General features: G+C 42.2%; 1 protein-coding gene across 2 annotated transcripts in view; it reads left to right on the top strand.

Moving 5' to 3' along the window:
• Positions 1–330: 330 nt before the first annotated feature.
• The window catches only part of pigu (phosphatidylinositol glycan anchor biosynthesis, class U), a 35,992-nt gene continuing 16,612 nt past the window's right edge, over positions 331–19,710 (top strand). Inside the window, exons 1-7 of one of the 2 annotated variants that reach the window (XR_011596119.1) lie at positions 331–511; positions 10,617–10,681; positions 13,509–13,568; positions 13,661–13,723; positions 14,885–14,994; positions 17,797–17,897; positions 19,328–19,425. Coding sequence is in view for 1 of the 2 variants with exons in the window: in XM_070896297.1 (XP_070752398.1) it covers positions 382–511; positions 10,617–10,681; positions 13,509–13,568; positions 13,661–13,723; positions 14,885–14,994; positions 17,797–17,897; positions 19,328–19,425 (627 nt within the window). In the remaining variant the exon portion in view is untranslated. The remainder of the gene's footprint in view (positions 512–10,616; positions 10,682–13,508; positions 13,569–13,660; positions 13,724–14,884; positions 14,995–17,796; positions 17,898–19,327; positions 19,426–19,710) is intronic. The other variant, XM_070896297.1, reaches the window with a different exon arrangement.

The raw sequence follows: 19,710 nt of genomic DNA, 5'->3' as shown, positions 1-19,710 counted from the left end.
TTTAAAGTTTTGCCATTTGTGCATTGCATGGAGGAAAACCCTTTTGCGGACACCGTCGCTGTTTCTATCAGCGGGCGTCATGGTGCGCGCGATACATCACGGTCTTTGTAGGCCAAGCAGCAGCGGAGCGCGGTGCATCACGGCCCTTGTAGGCCAAGCAATGGCGGAGCGCGGTGCATCGCGGTCTTTGTAGGCCAAGCAGCAGCGGAGCGCGGTGCATCGCGGTCTTTGTAGGCCAAGCAGCAGCGGAGCGCGGTGCATCGCGGTAGTTGTAGGCCAAGTAGCGGCACGGCGATTCGCGGGACTACGCCACCCGAGGTGCACCGCGCCAGACGTCCCTTCCGTTTCCCTCTCCCACCCACCGGGTCGGTGGTTGGGACAATGGCCGCTTCCCTGGTGCTGGCGCTGGTTGTGGCAGTGACTGTCAGGGCGGTGCTGTTCCGCTCGTCGCTGGCAGAGTTCATCTCGGAGCGAGTGGAGGTGGTGTCGCCCCTGAACTCCTGGAAGCGAGGTATCTGTGTCCATCAACCATTACACGCCCCCTGCAGCTCTCCCCCTCTGTCAGTGTGGGTCGGGACATGCTCTGGGCTTACCCTCACTGGGCTTACAGTCAGCCTGCATCATTCTTATATTTTAATGTATATGTGTGTGTATATATAGATTGTGTGTGTGTATATATGTGTGTATATATATAGATTGTGTGTGTATATATATAGATTGTGTGTGTGTATATATGTGTGTATATATATAGATTGTGTGTGTATATATATAGATTGTGTGTGTGTGTGTATGTGTGTGTGTATATATATAGATTGTGTGTGTGTATGTGTGTGTATATATATAGATTGTGTGTGTGTGTGTGTGTATGTGTGTGTATATATATAGATTGTGTGTGTGTGTGTGTGTGTGTGTATGTGTGTGTGTATATATATATATAGAGTGTGTGTGTGTGTATATGTGTGTATATATATATAGATTGTGTGTGTGTGTGTGTGTGTATATGTGTGTATATATATAGATTGTGTGTGTGTGTGTGTATATGTGTGTATATATATAGATTGTGTGTGTGTGTGTATATGTGTGTATATATATAGATTGTGTGTGTGTGTGTGTATATATAGATTGTGTGTATATATATAGATTGTGTGTGTGTGTGTGTATATATATATAGATTTGTGTGTGTGTGTATATATATAGATTTGTGTGTGTGTGTGTGTGTATATATATAGATTGTGTGTGTGTGTGTGTGTATATATATAGATTGTGTGTGTGTGTGTGTATATATATAGATTGTGTGTGTGTGTGTGTATATATAGATTGTGTGTGTGTGTATATAGATTGTGTGTGTGTGTGTGTGTGTATATATAGATTGTGTGTGTGTGTGTGTGTATATATAGATTGTGTGTGTGTGTGTGTGTATATATAGATTGTGTGTGTGTGTGTGTGTGTGTATATATAGATTGTGTGTGTGTGTGTGTATATATAGATTGTGTGTGTGTGTGTATATATAGATTGTGTGTGTGTGTATATATAGATTGTGTGTGTGTGTGTATATATAGATTGTGTGTGTGTGTATATATATAGATTGTGTGTGTGTGTATGTGTGTGTATATATAGATTGTGTGTGTGTGTGTGTGTATATAGATTGTGTGTGTATGTGTGTGTATATATAGATTGTGTGTGTGTGTGTGTATGTGTGTGTATATATAGATTGTGTGTATATATAGATTGTGTATGTGTGTATATATATATAGATTGTGTGTGTATATGTATAGATTGTGTGTGTGTGTATATGTATAGATTGTGTGTGTGTGTATATGTATAGATTGTGTGTGTGTGTATGTATAGATTGTGTGTGTGTGTATGTATAGATTGTGTGTGTGTGTATGTATAGATTGTGTGTGTGTGTATATATGATTGTGTGTGTGTGTGTGTGTATATATGGATGTGTGTGTGTATATGGATGTGTGTGTGTATATGGATGGATGTGTGTGTGTGTATATATGGATGTGCGTGTGTGTATATGTGTGTATATATGGATGTGTGTCTATATGGATGTGTGTGTGTGTATATGTGTGTATATATGGATGTGTGTGTGTATGTGTGTATATATGGATGTGTGTGTGTATGTGTGTATATATGGATGTATGTGTGTATATATGGATGTATGTGTGTATATGTGGATGGATGTATGTGTGTATATGTGGATGGATGTGTGTGTGTATATGTGGATGGATGTGTGTGTGTATATGTGGGTGTGTGTGTATGTGGATGTATGTGTGTGTATATGTGGATGTGTGTGTGTGTGTATATATGGATGTGTGTGTGTGTGTATATGGATGTGTGTGTGTATATGGATGGATGTGTATATGGATGGATGTGTGTGTGTGTATATATGGATGGATGTGTGTGTGTGTATATATGGATGTGTGTGTGTGTATATATGGATGTGCGTGTGTGTATATGTGTGTATATATGGATGTGTGTGTGTATATATGGATGTGTGTGTGTATATGTGTGTATATATGGATGTGTGTGTGTGTATATATGGATGTGTGTGTGTATGTGTGTATATATGGATGGATGTGTGTATATGTGGATGGATGTGTGTGTGTATATGTGGATGGATGTGTGTGTGTGTATATGTGGATGGATGTGTGTGTGTATATGTGGATGGATGTGTGTGTGTATATGTGGATGTGTGTGTGTATGTGGATGTGTGTGTGTGTGTATATGTGGATGTGTGTGTGTGTGTATATATGGATGTGTGTGTGTGTGTGTGTATATATGGATGTGTATGTGTGTATATACATAAGAACATAAGAATTAGGAACAGGAGTAGGCCATCTAGCCCCTCGAGCCTGCTCCGCCATTCAACAAGATCATGGCTGATCTGGCCGTGGACTCAGCTCCACTTACCCGCCCGCTCCCCATAACCCTTAATTCCGTTATTGGTTAAAAATCTATCTATCTGTGACTTGAATACATTCAATGAGCTAGCCTCAACTGCTTCCTTGGGCAGAGAATTCCACAGATTCACAACCCTCTCAACTCGGTTTTAAATTGGCTCCCCAGTATTTTGAGGCTGTGCCCCCAAGTTCTAGTCTCCCCGACCAGTGGAAACAACCTCTCTGCCTCTATCTTGTCTATCCCTTTCATTATTTTAAATGTTTCTATAAGATCACCCCTCATCCTTCTGAACTCCAACGAGTAAAGACCCAGTCTACTCAATCTATCATCATAAGGTAACCCCCTCATCTCCGGAATCAGCCTAGTGAATCGTCTCTTTACCCCCTCCAAATCTAGTATATCCTTCCTTAAGTAAGGTGACCAAAACTGCACGCAGTACTCCAGGTGCGGCCTCACCAATACCCTGTACAGTTGCAGCAGGACCTCCCTGCTTTTGTACTCCATCCCTCTCGCAATGAAGGCCAACATTCCATTCGCCTTCCTGATTACCTGCTGCACCTGCAAACTAACTTTTAAAAGAGTTTCAAAAAAAAAAACCTAAAAGAGTTTCATGCACAAGGATCCCCAGGTCCCTCTGCACCGCAGCATGTTGTAATTTCTCCCCATTCAAATAATATTCCCTTTTACTGTTTTTTTTCACAAGGTGGATGACCTCACACTTTCCGACATTGTATTCCATCTGCCAAACCTTAGCCCATTCGCTTAACCTATCTAAATCTTTTTGCAGCCTCTCTGTGTCCTCTACACGTGTGTGTGTGTGTGTGTGTGTATATGGATGTGTGTATATAGGTGTGCGTGTGTGTATATGTGTGTGTGTATATATATATATGTGTGTGTGTATATATATGTGTGTGTGTATATATAGATTGTGTGTGTATATGTGTGTATATAGATTGTGTGTATATATAGATGTGTGTGTGTATATGTGTGTATATATAGATTGTGTGTATATGTGTGTGTATATATAGATGTGTGTGTGTATATATAGATGTGTGTGTGTGTATATGTGTGTATATAGATGTGCGTGTGTGTATATATAGATTGTGTGTGTGTGTATATATATATATTGTGTATGTGTATATGTGCGTATATATAGATGTGTGTGTATATATATGTGTATATATAGATTGTGTGTGTGTGTATATGTGTGCGTACATATATAGATGTGTGTATGTGTATGCACATATATAGATATGTGTGTGTACATATATAGATGTGTGTATATGTGTGTACATATATAGATATGCGTGTGTACATATATGCGTGTGTGTATATGTGTGTGTACATATATAGATATATGTGTGTGTATAGATTGTGTGTATAGATGTGTGTATATATAGATGTGTGTGTGTATATGTGTGTATATATAGATGTGTGTGTGTGTATATGTGTGTATATATAGATGTGTGTGTGTATATATGTGTGTATATATAGATGTGTGTGTGTGTGTATTTGTATATAGGTGTGTGTGTATATAGGTGTGCGTGTGTGTGTGTATATATATATATGTGTATATATATATAGGTGTGTGTGTGTATATATGTGTGTGTATATATATAGATTGTGTGTGTGTGTGTATATGTATGTATATATTGTGCGTGTGTGTATATATAGAGTGCGTGTGTGTGTATATATATATAGATTGTGTGTGTGTATATGTGTGTATATTGTGTGTGTGTATATTGTGTGTGTGTGTATATGTGTGTATATTGTGTGTGTGTGTGTGTATATGTGTGTATTTTGTGTGTGTGTGTATGTGTGTATATTGTGTGTGTGTGTGTGTATATGTGTGTATATTGTGTGTGTATATATAGATGTGTGTGTATATATAGGTGTGTGTGTATATATAGGTGTGTGTGTGTGTATATAGGTGTGTGTGTATATATAGATGTGTGTGTGTGTATGTGTGTATATATAGATGTGTGTTTGTGTATATATATGTGTATATATAGATGTGTGGAAGAGGGGACAGAGTGTAGTGTAACAAAATTTTCAAATGACACTAAGATTAGTGGGAAAGCGGGTTGTGTAGAGGACACAGAGAGGCTGCAAAGAGATTTAGGTAGGTTAAGCGAATGGGCTAAGGTTTGGCAGATGGAATACAATGTCGGAAAGTGTGAGGTCATCCACCTTGGGGAAAAAAAACAGTAAAAGGGAATATTATTTGAATGGGGAGAAATTACAACATGCTGCGGTGCAGAGGGACCTGGGGGTCCTTGTGCATGAAACTCAAAAAGTTAGTTTGCAGGTGCAGCAGGTAATCAGGAAGGCAAATGGAATGTTGGCCTTCATTGCGAGAGGGATGGAGTACAAAAGCAGGGAGGTCCTGCTGCAACTGTATAGGGTATTGGTGAGGCCGCACCTGGAGTACTGCGTGCAGTTTTGGTCACCTTACTTAAGGAAGGATATACAAGCTTTGGAGGGGGTACAGAGACGATTCACTAGGCTGATTCCGGAGATGAGGGGGTTACCTTATGATGATAGACTGGGTCTTTACTCGTTGGAGTTCAGAAGGATGAGGGGTGATCTTATAGAAACATTTAAAATAATGAAAGGGATAGACAAGATAGAGGCAGAGAGGTTGTTTCCACTGGTCGGGGAGACTAGAACTAGGAGGCACAGCCTCAAAATACTGGGGAGCCAATTTAAAACCGAGTTGAGAAGGAATTTCTTCTCCCAGAGGGTTGTGAATCTGTGGAATTCTCTGCCCAAGGAAGCAGTTGAGGCTAGCTCATTGAATGTATTCAAGTCACAGATAGATAGATTTTTAACCAATAAGGGAATTAAGGGTTATCTACGTGTGTGTGTGTGTATATAGATATCTACATGTGTGTGTACATAGATATCTACATGTGTGTGTAGATATATATGTGTGTGTGTGTAGATATATACGTGTGTGTGTGTGTAGATATATACGTGTATGTGTAGATATATACGTGTGTGTGTAGATATATACGTGTGTATTATAGATATATACTGCGTGTATTATAGATGTATACGTGTGTGTGTATTATAGATATATATGTGGGTGTGCGTGTATAGATATATACGCGTGCGTGTGGATATATACGCGCGCGTGTATAGATATATGCACGTGTGTGCATGTATAGATATATACTTCTGTGTGCATAGATATATACGTATGTGTGTGTGTGTATAGATATATACGTGTGCATGTATTATAGATATATACGTGTGCGTGTGTATATAGACATATATATGTCTGTGTGCGCGCGCGCGTGTGTATATATACAGGGGTGTGTGTGTGTATATATATATACGTGGGTGTGTGCGTAGATATATACGTGTGTGTGTGTGTAGATATATATGTGTGTGCGCGTAGATATATACGTGTGTGTGTGTGTGTAGATATATATGTGTGTGCGCGTAGATATATAAGTGTGTATATATATATATATATATACACGTGTGTGTGTGTGTGTATTAGATATATACGTGTGTATATTGTAGATATATACGTGTGTATAGATATATACGTGTGTATAGATATATACGTGTGCGTGTAGATATATATGTGTGTATGTATAGATATATACGTGTGTGTGGATATATACGTGTGTGTGCGCAGATATATACGCGCGTGTGTGTATAGATATATACGTGTTATTGTGGATATATACGTGTGCATGTAGATGTATACGCGTGCTTATAGATATTTGTGCGTGTAGATATATATGTGTGTGTAGATATATACATATATGTGCATATAGATATATACGTGTGTGTAAATATATACGTGTGCATATAGATATATATGTATGTGTGTGTGTATATAGATATATACGTGTGTGTGTATTATAGATATATGTGTGCATATAAATATATACGTGTGTGTAGATATATACGTGTGTGTGTATATAGATATATACGTGTGTGAGTATTATAGATATATATGTGTGTGTATAGATATATACGTGCGTGTGTGTGTATATATAGATATATATGTGTGTGTGTATATGGTCCACATGCCCAACATGAGACTCCCTAAGTAAGCGCTCTACTCTGAACTCCTACACGGTAAGTGAACCCCAGTTGGGCAGAGGAAACATTTCAAGGACACCCTCAAAGCCTCCTTGATAAACATAGAAACATAGAAACATAGAAAATAGGTGCAGGAGCAGGCCATTCAGCCCTTCTAGCCTGCACCGCCATTCAATGAGTTCATGGCTGAACATGAAACTTCAGTACCCCCTTCCTGCTTTCTCGCCATAACCCTTGATCCCCCGAGTAGTAAGGACTTCATCTAACTCCCTTTTGAATATATTTAGTGAATTGGCCTCAACTACTTTCTGTGGTAGAGAATTCCACAGGTTCACCACTCTCTGGGTGAAGAAGTTTCTCCTCATCTCGGTCCTAAATGGCTTACCCCTTATCCTCAGACTGTGACCCCTGGTTCTGGACTTCCCCAACATTGGGAACATTCTTTCTGCATCTAACCTGTCTAAACCCGTCAGAATTTTAAACGTTTCTATGAGGTCCCCTCTCATTCTTCTGAACTCCAGTGAATACAAGCCCAATTGATCCAATCTTTCTTGATAGGTCAGTCCCGCCATCCCGGGAATCAGTCTGGTGAACCTTCGCTGCACTCCCTCAATAGCAAGAATGTCCTTCCTCAAGTTAGGAGACCAAAACTGTACACAATACTCCAGGTGTGGCCTCACCAAGGCCCTGTACAACTGTAGCAACACCTCCCTGCCCCTGTATTCAAATCCCCTCGCTATGAAGGCCAACATGCCATTTGCTTTCTTAACCGCCTGCTGTACCTGCATGCCAACCTTCAATGACTGATGTACCATGACACCCAGGTCTCGTTGCACCTTCCCTTTTCCTAATCTGTCACCATTCAGATAATAGTCTGTCTCTCTGTTTTTACCACCAAAGTGGATAACCTCACATTTATCCACATTATACTTCATCTGCCATGCATTTGCCCACTCACCTAACCTATCCAAGTCACTCTGCAGCCTAATAGCATCCTCCTCGCAGCTCACACTGCCACCCAACTTAGTATCATCCGCAAATTTGGAGATACTGCATTTAATCCCCTCGTCTAAATCATTAATGTACAATGTAAACAGCTGGGGCCCCAGCACAGAACCTTGCGGCACTCCACTAGTCACTGCCTGCCATTCTGAAAAGTACCCGTTTACTCCTACTCTTTGCTTCCTGTCTGACAACCAGTTCTCAATCCACGTCAGCACACTACCCCCAATCCCATGTGCTTTAACTTTGCACATTAATCTCTTGTGTGGGACCTTGTCGAAAGCCTTCTGAAAGTCCAAATATACCACATCAACTGGTTCTCCTTTGTCCACTTTACTGGAAACATCCTCAAAAAATTCCAGAAGATTTGTCAAGCATGATTTCCCTTTCACAAATCCATGCTGACTTGGACCTATCATGTCACCATTTTCCAGATGCACTGCTATGACATCCTTAATAATTGATTCCATCATTTTACCCACTACTGAGGTCAGGCTGACCGGTCTATAATTCCCTGTTTTCTCTCTCCCTCCTTTTTTAAAAAGTGGGGTTACATTGGCTACCCTCCACTCCATAGGAACTGATCCAGAGTCAATGGAATGTTGGAAAATGACTGTCAATGCATCCGCTATTTCCAAGGCCACCTCCTTAAGTACTCTAGGATGCAGGCCATCAGGCCCTGGGGATTTATCTGCCTTCAATCCCATCAATTTCCCCAACACAATTTCCCGACTAATAAAGATTTCCCTCAGTTCCTCTTCCTTACTAGACCCTCTGACCCCTTTTATATCCGGAAGGTTGTTTGTATCCTCCTTAGTGAATACCGAACCAAAGTACTTGTTCAATTGATCCGCCATTTCTTTGTTCCCCGTTATGACTTCCCCTGATTCTGACTGCAGGGGACCTACGTTTGTCTTCACCAACCTTTTTCTCTTTACATACCTATAGAAACTTTTGCAATCCGCCTTAATGTTCCCTGCAAGCTTCTTCTCGTACTCCATTTTCCCTGTCCTAATCAAACCCTTTGTCCTCCTCTGCTGAGTTCTAAATTTCTCCCAGTCCCCAGGTTCGCTGCTATTTCTGGCCAATTTGTATGCCACTTCCTTGGCTTTAATACTATCCCTGATTTCCCTAGATAGCCACGGTTGAGCCACCTTCCCCTTTTTATTTTTACGCCAGTGTAACATCCCCACCGACACCTGGGAATCCCCGGCCCAAGACCGCTCAAAATGAAGAAGAAGCATCTGGGAAGGCACCAAACACCTCAAATCTCTTCGCCGGGAGCACGCGGAAGCCAAGGACAAACAGCGGAAGGCGCGCACGACATCCCAAACACCCCACCCACCCGTCCCTCCAACCACCGTCTGCCCCACCTGTGACAAACTGTCCCACATTGGACTCATCAGTCACCTGAGAACTCATATTCGTGTGGAAGCAAGTCATCCTCGACTCCGTGAGACTGCCTAAGAAGAATATATGTTTTGTGTGTGTGTGTGTGTGTGTCTGTATAATATATATTATATAAAATATATATATGTGTGTCTGTGTGTATAGATGTCTTGTGTATGTGTGCAGATTCGTGTGTATATATGTGTATGTAATTTCATTCAGGCAATAATTTATAGAATCATACAGAACAGAAAGAGGCAAATTGGCCCATTGTGGCTGTGTCAGCTCTTTGAAAGAGCTATCTTTAGTCACACTGCCCTGCTCTTTCCACATAGCCGTGTCATTTTTTCCAGTTTATGTGTGTATGTATATATGTATCCAATTCTCTTTTGAAAGTTACTATTGAATCTGCTTCCACCATCTTTTCAGGCAGCTCGTTCCAGGTTATAATATGCTGAGTTTAAAAAAAATTCTGATCTCCCATCTGGTTGTTTTGTCAATTATTTAAAATCTGTGCCCCCTGGTTACTGCCCCTCCTGCCAATGGCAACTGTTTCTCCATATTTACTTGAACAAAACCCCGCATAATTTTGAACACCTCTATATAAACTCCTCTTAACCATCTCTGCTCTAAGGAGAACAATCCCAGCTTCTCTAGGCCCTCTGCATAACTGGATTCCCTCATCCCTGGCACCCGTCTGGTAAATCTCCTCTGTGCCCTCTCCAAGGCCTTGACATCCTTTCTCAAATTGAATTTGAGAAGTACAGAAAATGTGAAAAGTTCTCATTCAAGCTGCAGTTGTGTGTTTGCATTGAGCAGAGCTGTCCGTGGAAACTCTGCCCAGTTACTGGTGCTTTCCTGCTCCTTTGTGACTTCTCTGCATGCAAATAAAACCCTGCTTTTCTTGATCCAGAAGTAATGCACCTTGATGGGAGGTTTCTGAAAATTTAGGAACCGAGGAAATGGCCCAGGCCAGTGTTCGCTCTAAGTTGTGCGAGATAATCGGGAAGGTACTGCGCAGGCTGCTCACACGCCGTTCCCTCTCCGACCCTGCGCATGTGCGGCCATGCAGCAAACTGAAAGGTACAGCATACAAAAATAATTTAAAGGGAACGTTGTCCCAGGCTATTATAAATTTTTAATGAGCTTATCTGGGGGGCGTCTCTTCAAAGTTGCTGAAGATCAAACGTTTCCATCTCTGGTTCTGTATTTTTGCGGCTGGGTTAAGCAATGTTTGTTTCCTTCTGTTTCAGTTGTGGAAGGGCTTTCTTTGCTGGATCTAGGAGTGTCCCCATATTCTGGAAATGTGTTTCATGAAGTAAGTATGATATTGTCGGTTGTGTATTGCTGGCCACCCTTGGGTATTGATCCTCGATACGAGGGACCGCCTATGCTGATGGTGGACCTTTGGGTAATGGTATGACATGAAACTGTTGCTAGCTGGTCTTCTTCGATTTCGAGGAACTGCCTATGATGAAGATGCTAGCTAACCCAGTAACTGGGAGTGGAACAGTGGGAGTGTGGCTCTGCAGTGATCTAGTGAGTGTCTTCTGATGCACCAGTGTGCACATGACGCTGTGCTTCTTCCTGTTCATAGCACAGTTTCCATGCAGGCTTCCTACCAATTTGGCAAAACTGACGTGTATACATAATGTATTGGAAAGTCAGTTTTTAGTGTTCAGTGTATCAGTAGTACAGTGTATTTTACTGAGGACCAAAGAAAGAAAAAATGTGCATTTAAATAGCGCCTTTCACTACCTCCGGATATCCCAAAGTGCTTTACAGCCAATGAAGTACATTTTAAGAAATAAAAACATAAAATTCTGGAAATACTCAGCGGGTCAGGCAGCACCTGTGGAGAGAGAAACAGAGTGAGCGTTTCAGGTCGATGACTTTTACTCTATCATTATTTTGAATGCCTCTATTAAATCTCCCCTTAACCTTCTTTGCTCTAAGGAAAACAATACCAGCTTCTCTAGACTCTCTACGTAACTAAATTACCTCATCTCTGGTACCGTTCTGGCAAACCTCCTCTGCACCCTGCAGTCAAATTACTACTTTTGAAGTGTAGTCACTGTTGTAATATAGGAAGCACGGCAACCAATTGGCACACAGCAAGCTCCCACAATCAGCAAAGAAGTAACTGACCAGATCATCTGTTTTAGGTGCTGGTTGAGAAATTAATGTTGGCCAGGACACCAGGGATAATTCCCCTGCTCTTCTTCGAAATAGTGCCACAGGATCTTTCACATCCATCTGAGAGAGCAGACGGGGCCCCGGTTTAACGTCTCATCTGAAAGACAGCACCTCCGACAGTGCAGCACTCCTTCAGTACTGCATAGATTATGTGTCTCTGGAGTGGGGCTTGAACCCGCAACCTTCTGACTCTGAGGCAGAGTGCTACCCACTGAGCCACAAATGGTCCTTTTAGTGCTCTTGTGGGTTTATTTTTGAGCACTGGCTTATATGATAAATGAACCTGACTGTGTTGCACAGGTACTGAAAGAAAGACTGACTTGCATTTGTACAGCGATTTTCACGACCACCGGACGTCCCAAAGCGCTTTACAGCCAATGAAGTACTTTTTGAAGCGTAGTCACTGTTGTAATGTAGGAAATGCGACAGCCAATTGTGCAGAGCAAGATCCCACAAACAGCAATGAGATAATGACCAAATAATCTGTTTAGTGATGATGATTGAGGGATGAATATTGTCCAGGACACCAGGGATCTTTTGCGTCCACCTGAGAGATTGGGGCGGTCAGTATAATGCAAGTACAATGAAATCTTTGTGCTTTTATTTGTACTTTTTTTGGAACTGCCCTAGTAGTCCAGTTCACTGATTATTGCACTGCCCAGTATTGAGCGGAGCCATATACACATGGAGCTATCCAGCTCAATGCCAGTCTGTGCTGAGTTTGCTGATTGCAGCCAAGGCAGCAGTAGAGGTTGCAAATAACTTTACATTCTTGGGCTGTGAGAGAGAGCGACAATCAGCCAGCGCCCTGGCCCTGTTTGCTATCCGAAGATCTGTGGGTTCGTGTCCCACTCCAGAGACCTGAGCACAGAAATCTAGGCTGACACTCCAGGGCAGTACTGAGGGAGTGCTGCGCTGTCGGAGGTGCTGTCTTTTGGATGAGACGTTAAATCTGTTAAATCTGTTAAGTCTGCTGTTTCAGGTGGACATAAAAAGTAAAAGATCGCATGTTACTATTTTGAAGAAAAGCAGGAGAGTTTTTCCTGATGTTCTAGCCAATAGTTATCCCTCAATCAACACCTAAAAAAAACATATTATCTGATTATCAGATTGCTGTTTGTGGGAATTTGCTGTGTGTAATTGACTGCCGCGTTTCCTACATTTACAACAGTGATTACTACAGTTGAAATGGTATAAAAGGGAGTTCACATTTACTAAAGTAAAGTACTTTAATAAATGTAAACTTAATTGGCTAAAAGTGCTTTAGGACGTCCGGTGATCGTGAAAGGCACTATATAAATGCAAGCCTTTCTTTCTTGCTTTCCCTGCTGGAAAGAGTGAGTTTGCAGATGTTAAATGACGATAGAGGATTGATGCCAGTGGTCAGTAAATGCTGACACCTGGTGCGGAGGCTCGCGCATTAATAATGGCTACTTGCCTGAGGTGCCAGAGGGAAATGGACATCTGAGGAACCATGTGTCTCCTGAAGTTTATCGTGGGAGCTTGCTCCTTTGAGGCAGACTTGCTCTGTCCCATTCCGTGCCCATGAGCCTGGTACTGGGATGGGAGAGGCGGATTTAAAAGTATAAGCGCGCGGAGCAGGTGTCCCGCTGCTCGTCTCCCATAATCCAAACTAAACGGGTGCCAGTGTAAAAGCACATTTCGAGTCACGTGGGCCCCGGGATGTGATATTCGAGTAAATGTGAACTCACTTTTATACCATTTCAACTGCAGTAGGAATGTTTGCATGACCAGGACCTGCCCTGAAGAAGTCATCCTTGTCCAAGTCAAGTTTTTCATTCTGTTGCCCTAATGTAAGAACACTAGGAAAAATGGGGTCCACTGTTCCGCTGAAATATTCCTATAAATACTGTTGCTGCTGTTGTTTGTTTGGTAAAAATCTATCTTGCATATTAACTTGTATTTTTATTAACTGTTTTATTTTACAGACACCACTTATTATATACCTCTTTCATTTCCTTATTGATTATGCCGAGTTTGTCTTTATGGTAAGTAATGTTATTGAATGTTGCCTGTTTATGTCCCTTTTAAATACCTTTGATGTGGATTTTTTGACACCAAGTCCATTTTGTTTCCACAGACCGTGGATGTTATAACTGCAGTTGCACTGTATATTGTTGCCGATGATTACAACAAAGTTGTGGTAAGTATATTGTAATTAATATGCAGTATTGTAACTATGCAAGCCCCTCGTGTTGACACGCCAGTATTACTTGTAGTGCTTAGAGACCAAAACCCACCCCATTCACAACCGTTGCATATATTTCCCCCAGAACCTATTCACAATGTAGCATAGATTCCTAATCTAAGCACAAAGTCGTTCATTATTATCCATTTTGTATGCTCAAAAGCTTTGGAAAGACCAGCTACACTTTTTGTTTTAAGAAGTCAATCTTTTTTTGCACATTTTTCTCTTTTTTTTTAGTGAATGAATTATTAATAAATTATGATACCCAGATTGCCAATTAACAGTTTCTATCTTCAATTTATAGAAATGCTGATCTAAGCAAGAGCATTGCCTGGTAAATTAATGATGATAAATAGATGCGTAGTCGGGGGGGTGAGATGAGTACTGGGTTGCACGAGTTTATTTTGCAAAGTGATAGTACTTAGATAATCAAATCCTATTTTTGTCAGAGGGATTTGAAAGCACTTTACATATCTGTTAAAATCAATGTTTTAAAAAAAAACACAAGGCCCCAATGGTTTACAGCATGAATGTAATATGCAGCATGACACTAAAATCATACAGACCTTTAACATCCCAGGGCTGTGATGATTTCAACCAGGATGGTGCCTTGGGTACTACAAGGGTCCCATTTTGGGCAAGGGAGAAGAAATCGACCAGTTCCCGATCGTTGTCTAGTGATTTCTGCTGGGAAGTGCATGTGGATGAGTATATTGAATGAGATTAGGGTTGGGCTCAGCTATGATGCCCTATGTGATCAAATAGCTTGGCAAGGTGCACACCCGTGAAGAATAGCCACTTTGGCAAAGTACCAGAGGGCAGTGGACTTCTGTGGAATTCTGCTGCAGCATGAGTCAGTACTTTCAGGAGAAGAGGTGGGAAAATTGAGGAGAGGAGAAGCAAAAACCCATTAATTCGATGGTGCGCTAGAGGTGCTACAGTTACAGAGCATAATGTCATAATATTTGACAGTTCCACAATTCAGAAGGGGAGTGAGGAGATTTAAGCCCCACTGCTTGGGTGAGAATTGAATTTAAAAGCATTCTAAATTAAATGTGTAGAATTGAATCATAAACTTGGCATTGCATTTTTTTCAATTTAATTTTTGTTTCTCAGTTTAGAAAACAGCGGCATTCTTTTGAATGCCAGAGATATGCTCCCGATGTCATCACGCTGGTCAGGACTCCTAAAGAAATGTATCATATTCCTCTTAAGGTAGCACTGTTGTAAGTAAGAAAGCACATTGTCATTATCAGTACTGTGATATCTGTGCCATGTGGCACAGTATGTTTGTATAGCGTGACATAGACTGGGTTACACTCTAGCCCAGTTGGCATTGGCACCCTACTTGGCACCAGATGGTGAGTCATGACCCTTGGCAGCACAGAAGCTGAAGGAAGGCACACAGTGTGGGGGGCTGGTGGAGAAATACTTACATTTCTATAGCGCCTTTCATGACCTCCGGACATCCCAATGCACTACACAGCCAGTGAAGTATTTTTGAAGTGTACTCACTGTTGTAATGTAGGAAACCCAGCAGCCAGTTTGCGCGCAGCAAGCTCCCACAAACAGCAATCTGACAATGACTAGGTAATAGTTTTTGTTTTAAGTCATCTTGGTTGAGGGATAAATATTTGCCAGGACACCGGGGAGAACTCCCTTGCTCCTCTTCGCAATAGTGCCATGGGAACTTTTACGTCCACCTGAGAGGGCACCTCGGTTTAACATCTCATCCGCACAATGTTTCCCCGAAGGTGCGCGGCCACACACCAATCTGGAGGTCCCGCGCAGGCCACTTAGCAGCGGCTGTCGCCCGAAGATACGGCGCATACGTGGCCACACAGCGCATTTAAAGGAACTGCGCACTTCGACTGCAAATTAGAGGGAACATTGCCTCCGACAGTGCAGACCGGACCTTGGTTTAACGTCTCATTCAAAAGACGGCACCTCCGACTGTGCAGCGCGCCCTCAGTACTGCCCTGAAGTGTCAGCCTAGATTTTTGTGCTCTGGGCTCTGGAGTGGGACTTGAACCCACAACCATCTGGCGTGAGTGCTACCAATTGAGCCACAGTAGTGCGTGAGGGGACAGTGAATCTGGTGGTGCGAAAATGGAGATTTTCCACATTGGAAAGACTGATAACTGGAGGGGGGAGCGCGGCTGTGCGTGTTTTAAGTACGTGTGGAACTAAGCCACACAAACTGGGAAGCTGTTGCAGCCAGTCACTAACCAATAGCAGGAAAATAAATCTGTTGACCGAGGACAGGATTTGGCTTGCCTGTGATGCTCCATATGGCTGAATGGCTTCACTGTTTCACCATGCACATCATGAAGAATGGCCATTTGTGTGAAGGATGGCCAAAGCCTGAGGGACCCTATCTTGGCACGTTTCAGTATCTTTTGGAGAAACAAAGGAGGAAATTGCTCAGGACCAAGTTCCCAAAGTCATTTGCTCGTATCATGTTAAATTGAAACAGCTTTCTGTAACCAGTGGGTTTACAGAACTGTGCAAGGCCTGGTTGTCTTTCTGTGCATAACCCCTCACCCACATGTTCAAAAAATAAACCCATCCTAAGAATGCCAGTTCAAAAACATTGTTCGTCCGATTAGTGGGTCTAGAAGAGATTTTTTTCCTGAACCATCTGGTGTTTTGTTTTAAAAATGTTCGTTGAAAGTAGGTCAAATGGTGTAGTGAAATATAAGTCTTTGGTAAAGCGTACAATTGTAATAGAACTGCAGCAGTTTTCTTAGCACAGTTGATAGCTAACTTGATGGTGTTCATGATAGTGAGCTACAATATAGGTCCAAAATAGAAATGTTACAGAAAGAAAGAAAAACTTGCATTTATATAGTGCTTTTCACGACCACCATCCGTCTCAAAGCGCTTTACAGTCAATGAAGTACTTTTGGAGTGTCGTCACTGTTGTAATGTGGGAATGTGGCAGCCAATTTGCGCACAGCAATGTGATAATGACCAGATAATCGGTTTTTGTTATGTTGATTGAGGGATAAATATTGGCCAGGACACTGGGATAACTCCCTTGCTCTTCTTCAAAATAGTGCCATGGGATCTTTCATGTCCACCTGAGAGAGCAGACGGGGCCTCGGTTTAACGTCTCATCTGAAAGGCGGCACCCCTGACAGTGCAGCTCTCCCTCAGCACTGCACTGGGAGTGTCAGCCTAGATTTATGTGCTCAAAAATTTTGTCCCTGGAATCTTGAACCCACAACCCACTGACTCAGGCGAGTGTGCTACCCACTGAGCCACAGCTGACACAATATTAATCATGAATTTGTTATTAGTGCTTTAATCTAGCTCAGTATGACATCAAGGTGCATAGTCTATACAAATAATTCTTCAGTGCGTCCATCACACAATTTGAAGGATTGCACGCATGCCAAGCATCTGTCACAGTTGCAGCTGATTTAGCTGAAGTATCATATATTCCATCAAAAATCACAACTGAACAGGTAAGGAGCCTGTTACATTTTTGAGGTATCATTTACCTTTTTCTTAAACTCCAGTTAATTTTGGCTATTTTGCAGTTTCTAACTGCTGCCATAGGTGAACCTACATCCCAGAGAATGTTTTTACCTGGCCAGATAAAATTCTTAGTGTGCCCTGCTAATATACAGAGAATCACTTTGAGTATTTCAGCAAATGGTTCTTTCTTGGCTGTTGCATTTCCTACATTACAACAGTGACTACACTTTATTAGCTATAAAACACTTTGGGACATCCTGAGGTGATGAAAGGCGCTATATGAATGCAAGTCTTTATTTCTTTTGGACTGATTTTTAGATCAGCTTCATATCAACAGATAAACTAACAACCAATGGTCACTGCTTAATCAATAAGGATTAAGAAATTAAATTTGTAGCATCTTTGATTCATTCATATAAAAGTCATATTCATCACGTCTGTCGTCTTGCTCTCTGCACATCACCGATAGACAGTTGTGATGGGCTCTGTCCCTTGCAATTGTTGTAAAATTAGATGCATAAAGAGAGCTTTCTGTTCTGTTCCAGCTATCTCCTGAATCCATTCAGCGTGCTCACCTGCGTGGCAAAATCTACTTGTGCCATCAACAATGCAATCATTGCAATTTTTGTTTTGGCCACTGTGAAAGGTGAGGCTCGTGTAATTCTTTGTTGCCAAGCATGTGGTATGTCACGTTCGTTTCACGTGCCAAGCGTCAGCCTGTTCTCGGTGATCGATCTGACGCATGAGTCAGTTGCATGAGGTTTGTCCGTCGTTCTGCGCGTGCACACCAGAAAAATCGGGAGATTTGGGGCTAGAGACACTCTGAAACATCGCCTAACGTCCCAGTAAGGTGGAGCAACAACAGCAGAATAAAACTCAGACAAACACTTGCGATATTTTTGCTTCAGTCTGTGAAAGGAAGTTGCAAAGACGAAGGAAGAGGCCGCGTTTGATTCTGTGTTTTAAGTTAGAATATAAGAACATAAGAAATAGGAGCAGAAGTAGGCCATATGGCCCCTCGAGTCTGCTCCGCCATTTTATACGCTCTTGGCTCAGGTCCACTTCCCTGCCGCAGAGAAAGACTGGTCTCGGCTCACTCAATGAAATATAGGAAGAGAGCCACTCCTGAGGGGGTGGTGGGTAAAGGTGCTACCAAGTGTAGCACTAAGCTACACGGCGCAGAGGGTTCCTGGTTCAATTCAACGTCCCTGCTGACTTGCCTCATCTCTGCTGGTGCAACAATTGGTCTTCATGCCATGGGTAACCCGTTGAACCCCATTCATGATGGGGATTAGGAATTGCAATTATTTCCCATGAACGAGGAAGTCCTAGTAAGTGCGGGTCATAAGTTCACATTGATCAAGTCCCTGCCCTTTGTACACACCGCCCGTCGCTACTACCGATTGGATGGTTTAGCGAGGTCCTCGGATCGGTCCCGCTGGATTTGGCAACGGCCCTGGTGGAGCACCGAGAAGGCGATCAAACTTGACTATCTGGAGGAAGTAAAAGTCATAAGTTTAGTACATCTGCTGGATGTGTCTGTGCGTGGACACCAGCTGAGGTAGGATCGAGCTCAACTGTGATGCCCTCCGCGGTCAAATAGCCGGCCAGCGCTTGCTGTTTAGGCTCGCACATGAAGAATGGTCAGCTGGGTGGGCTTCCGGAGGATAGCCATTGCCCATGGGACCCATAGCTTAGGAAGAAGTAAGTACTTTCAAAAGGGGAGGTGGGAAAGTTGGCATGAGAAAAATATTTGAAGATAACGTAGCTGTACTTTGATATAAAAAGTTCCATTACTGGAACACACTTCATATAATGAAAAGAAAAATAGATACTCTGAAACAAAGACAGAAAATGCTGCAACTGGGTAGCAGCTCAGCTAGCAGCTTGTGTCGACAACATTTCAGGTGCAAACTTTCGCTCCGAGCCCTTTGAAAGACTGCACCCAAAACGCTGACTTGTCTTTTCTCCTTGCACGTCGTATATTGTTCCTTAAGCCGTCATTATAAGGCTTGTCTGGTGTGTTTAATGTTCCTTGATTTGAATTGACATGTTTTCCTCTTTGCCTGTTTTCAGGAAGTGCCTTTATTAGTGCAATATTCTTGGCCTTGGCTACATATCAGTCCTTGTATCCAATCGCATTGTTTGCCCCAGCGTTACTGTACCTTGCACAGGTGATTATTTTTAATTACGACTGTATGTTATTAGAGAGAGGAATTCAGTTCTGACAAAATTGCGGGGACATGGTGGGGGGAGAGCGACTAACTGGTCTGTTCTTTGAAAGAGACGATGCAAACTCCATAGGCCGAAGGGCTTTCTTCTGCGCTGTATTATTCAGATTCTATGAAATTCTTTATTAAAACCACCATAGTGGGTAATTGCACTGCAGTGTGGTTCTGCGCCATGCAGATCAAGATAGTCGCAAGTTTAATGTCTCAACTGCTGAGTTAGCCAAGGAC

Source organism: Pristiophorus japonicus, chromosome 12, assembly GCF_044704955.1.
Source record: "Pristiophorus japonicus isolate sPriJap1 chromosome 12, sPriJap1.hap1, whole genome shotgun sequence".
In the NCBI taxonomy this organism is placed as follows: domain Eukaryota; kingdom Metazoa; phylum Chordata; class Chondrichthyes; family Pristiophoridae; genus Pristiophorus; species Pristiophorus japonicus.
Note: the sequence above shows the minus strand (reverse complement) of the source record. Positions and strands in the feature narration are given on the sequence as shown.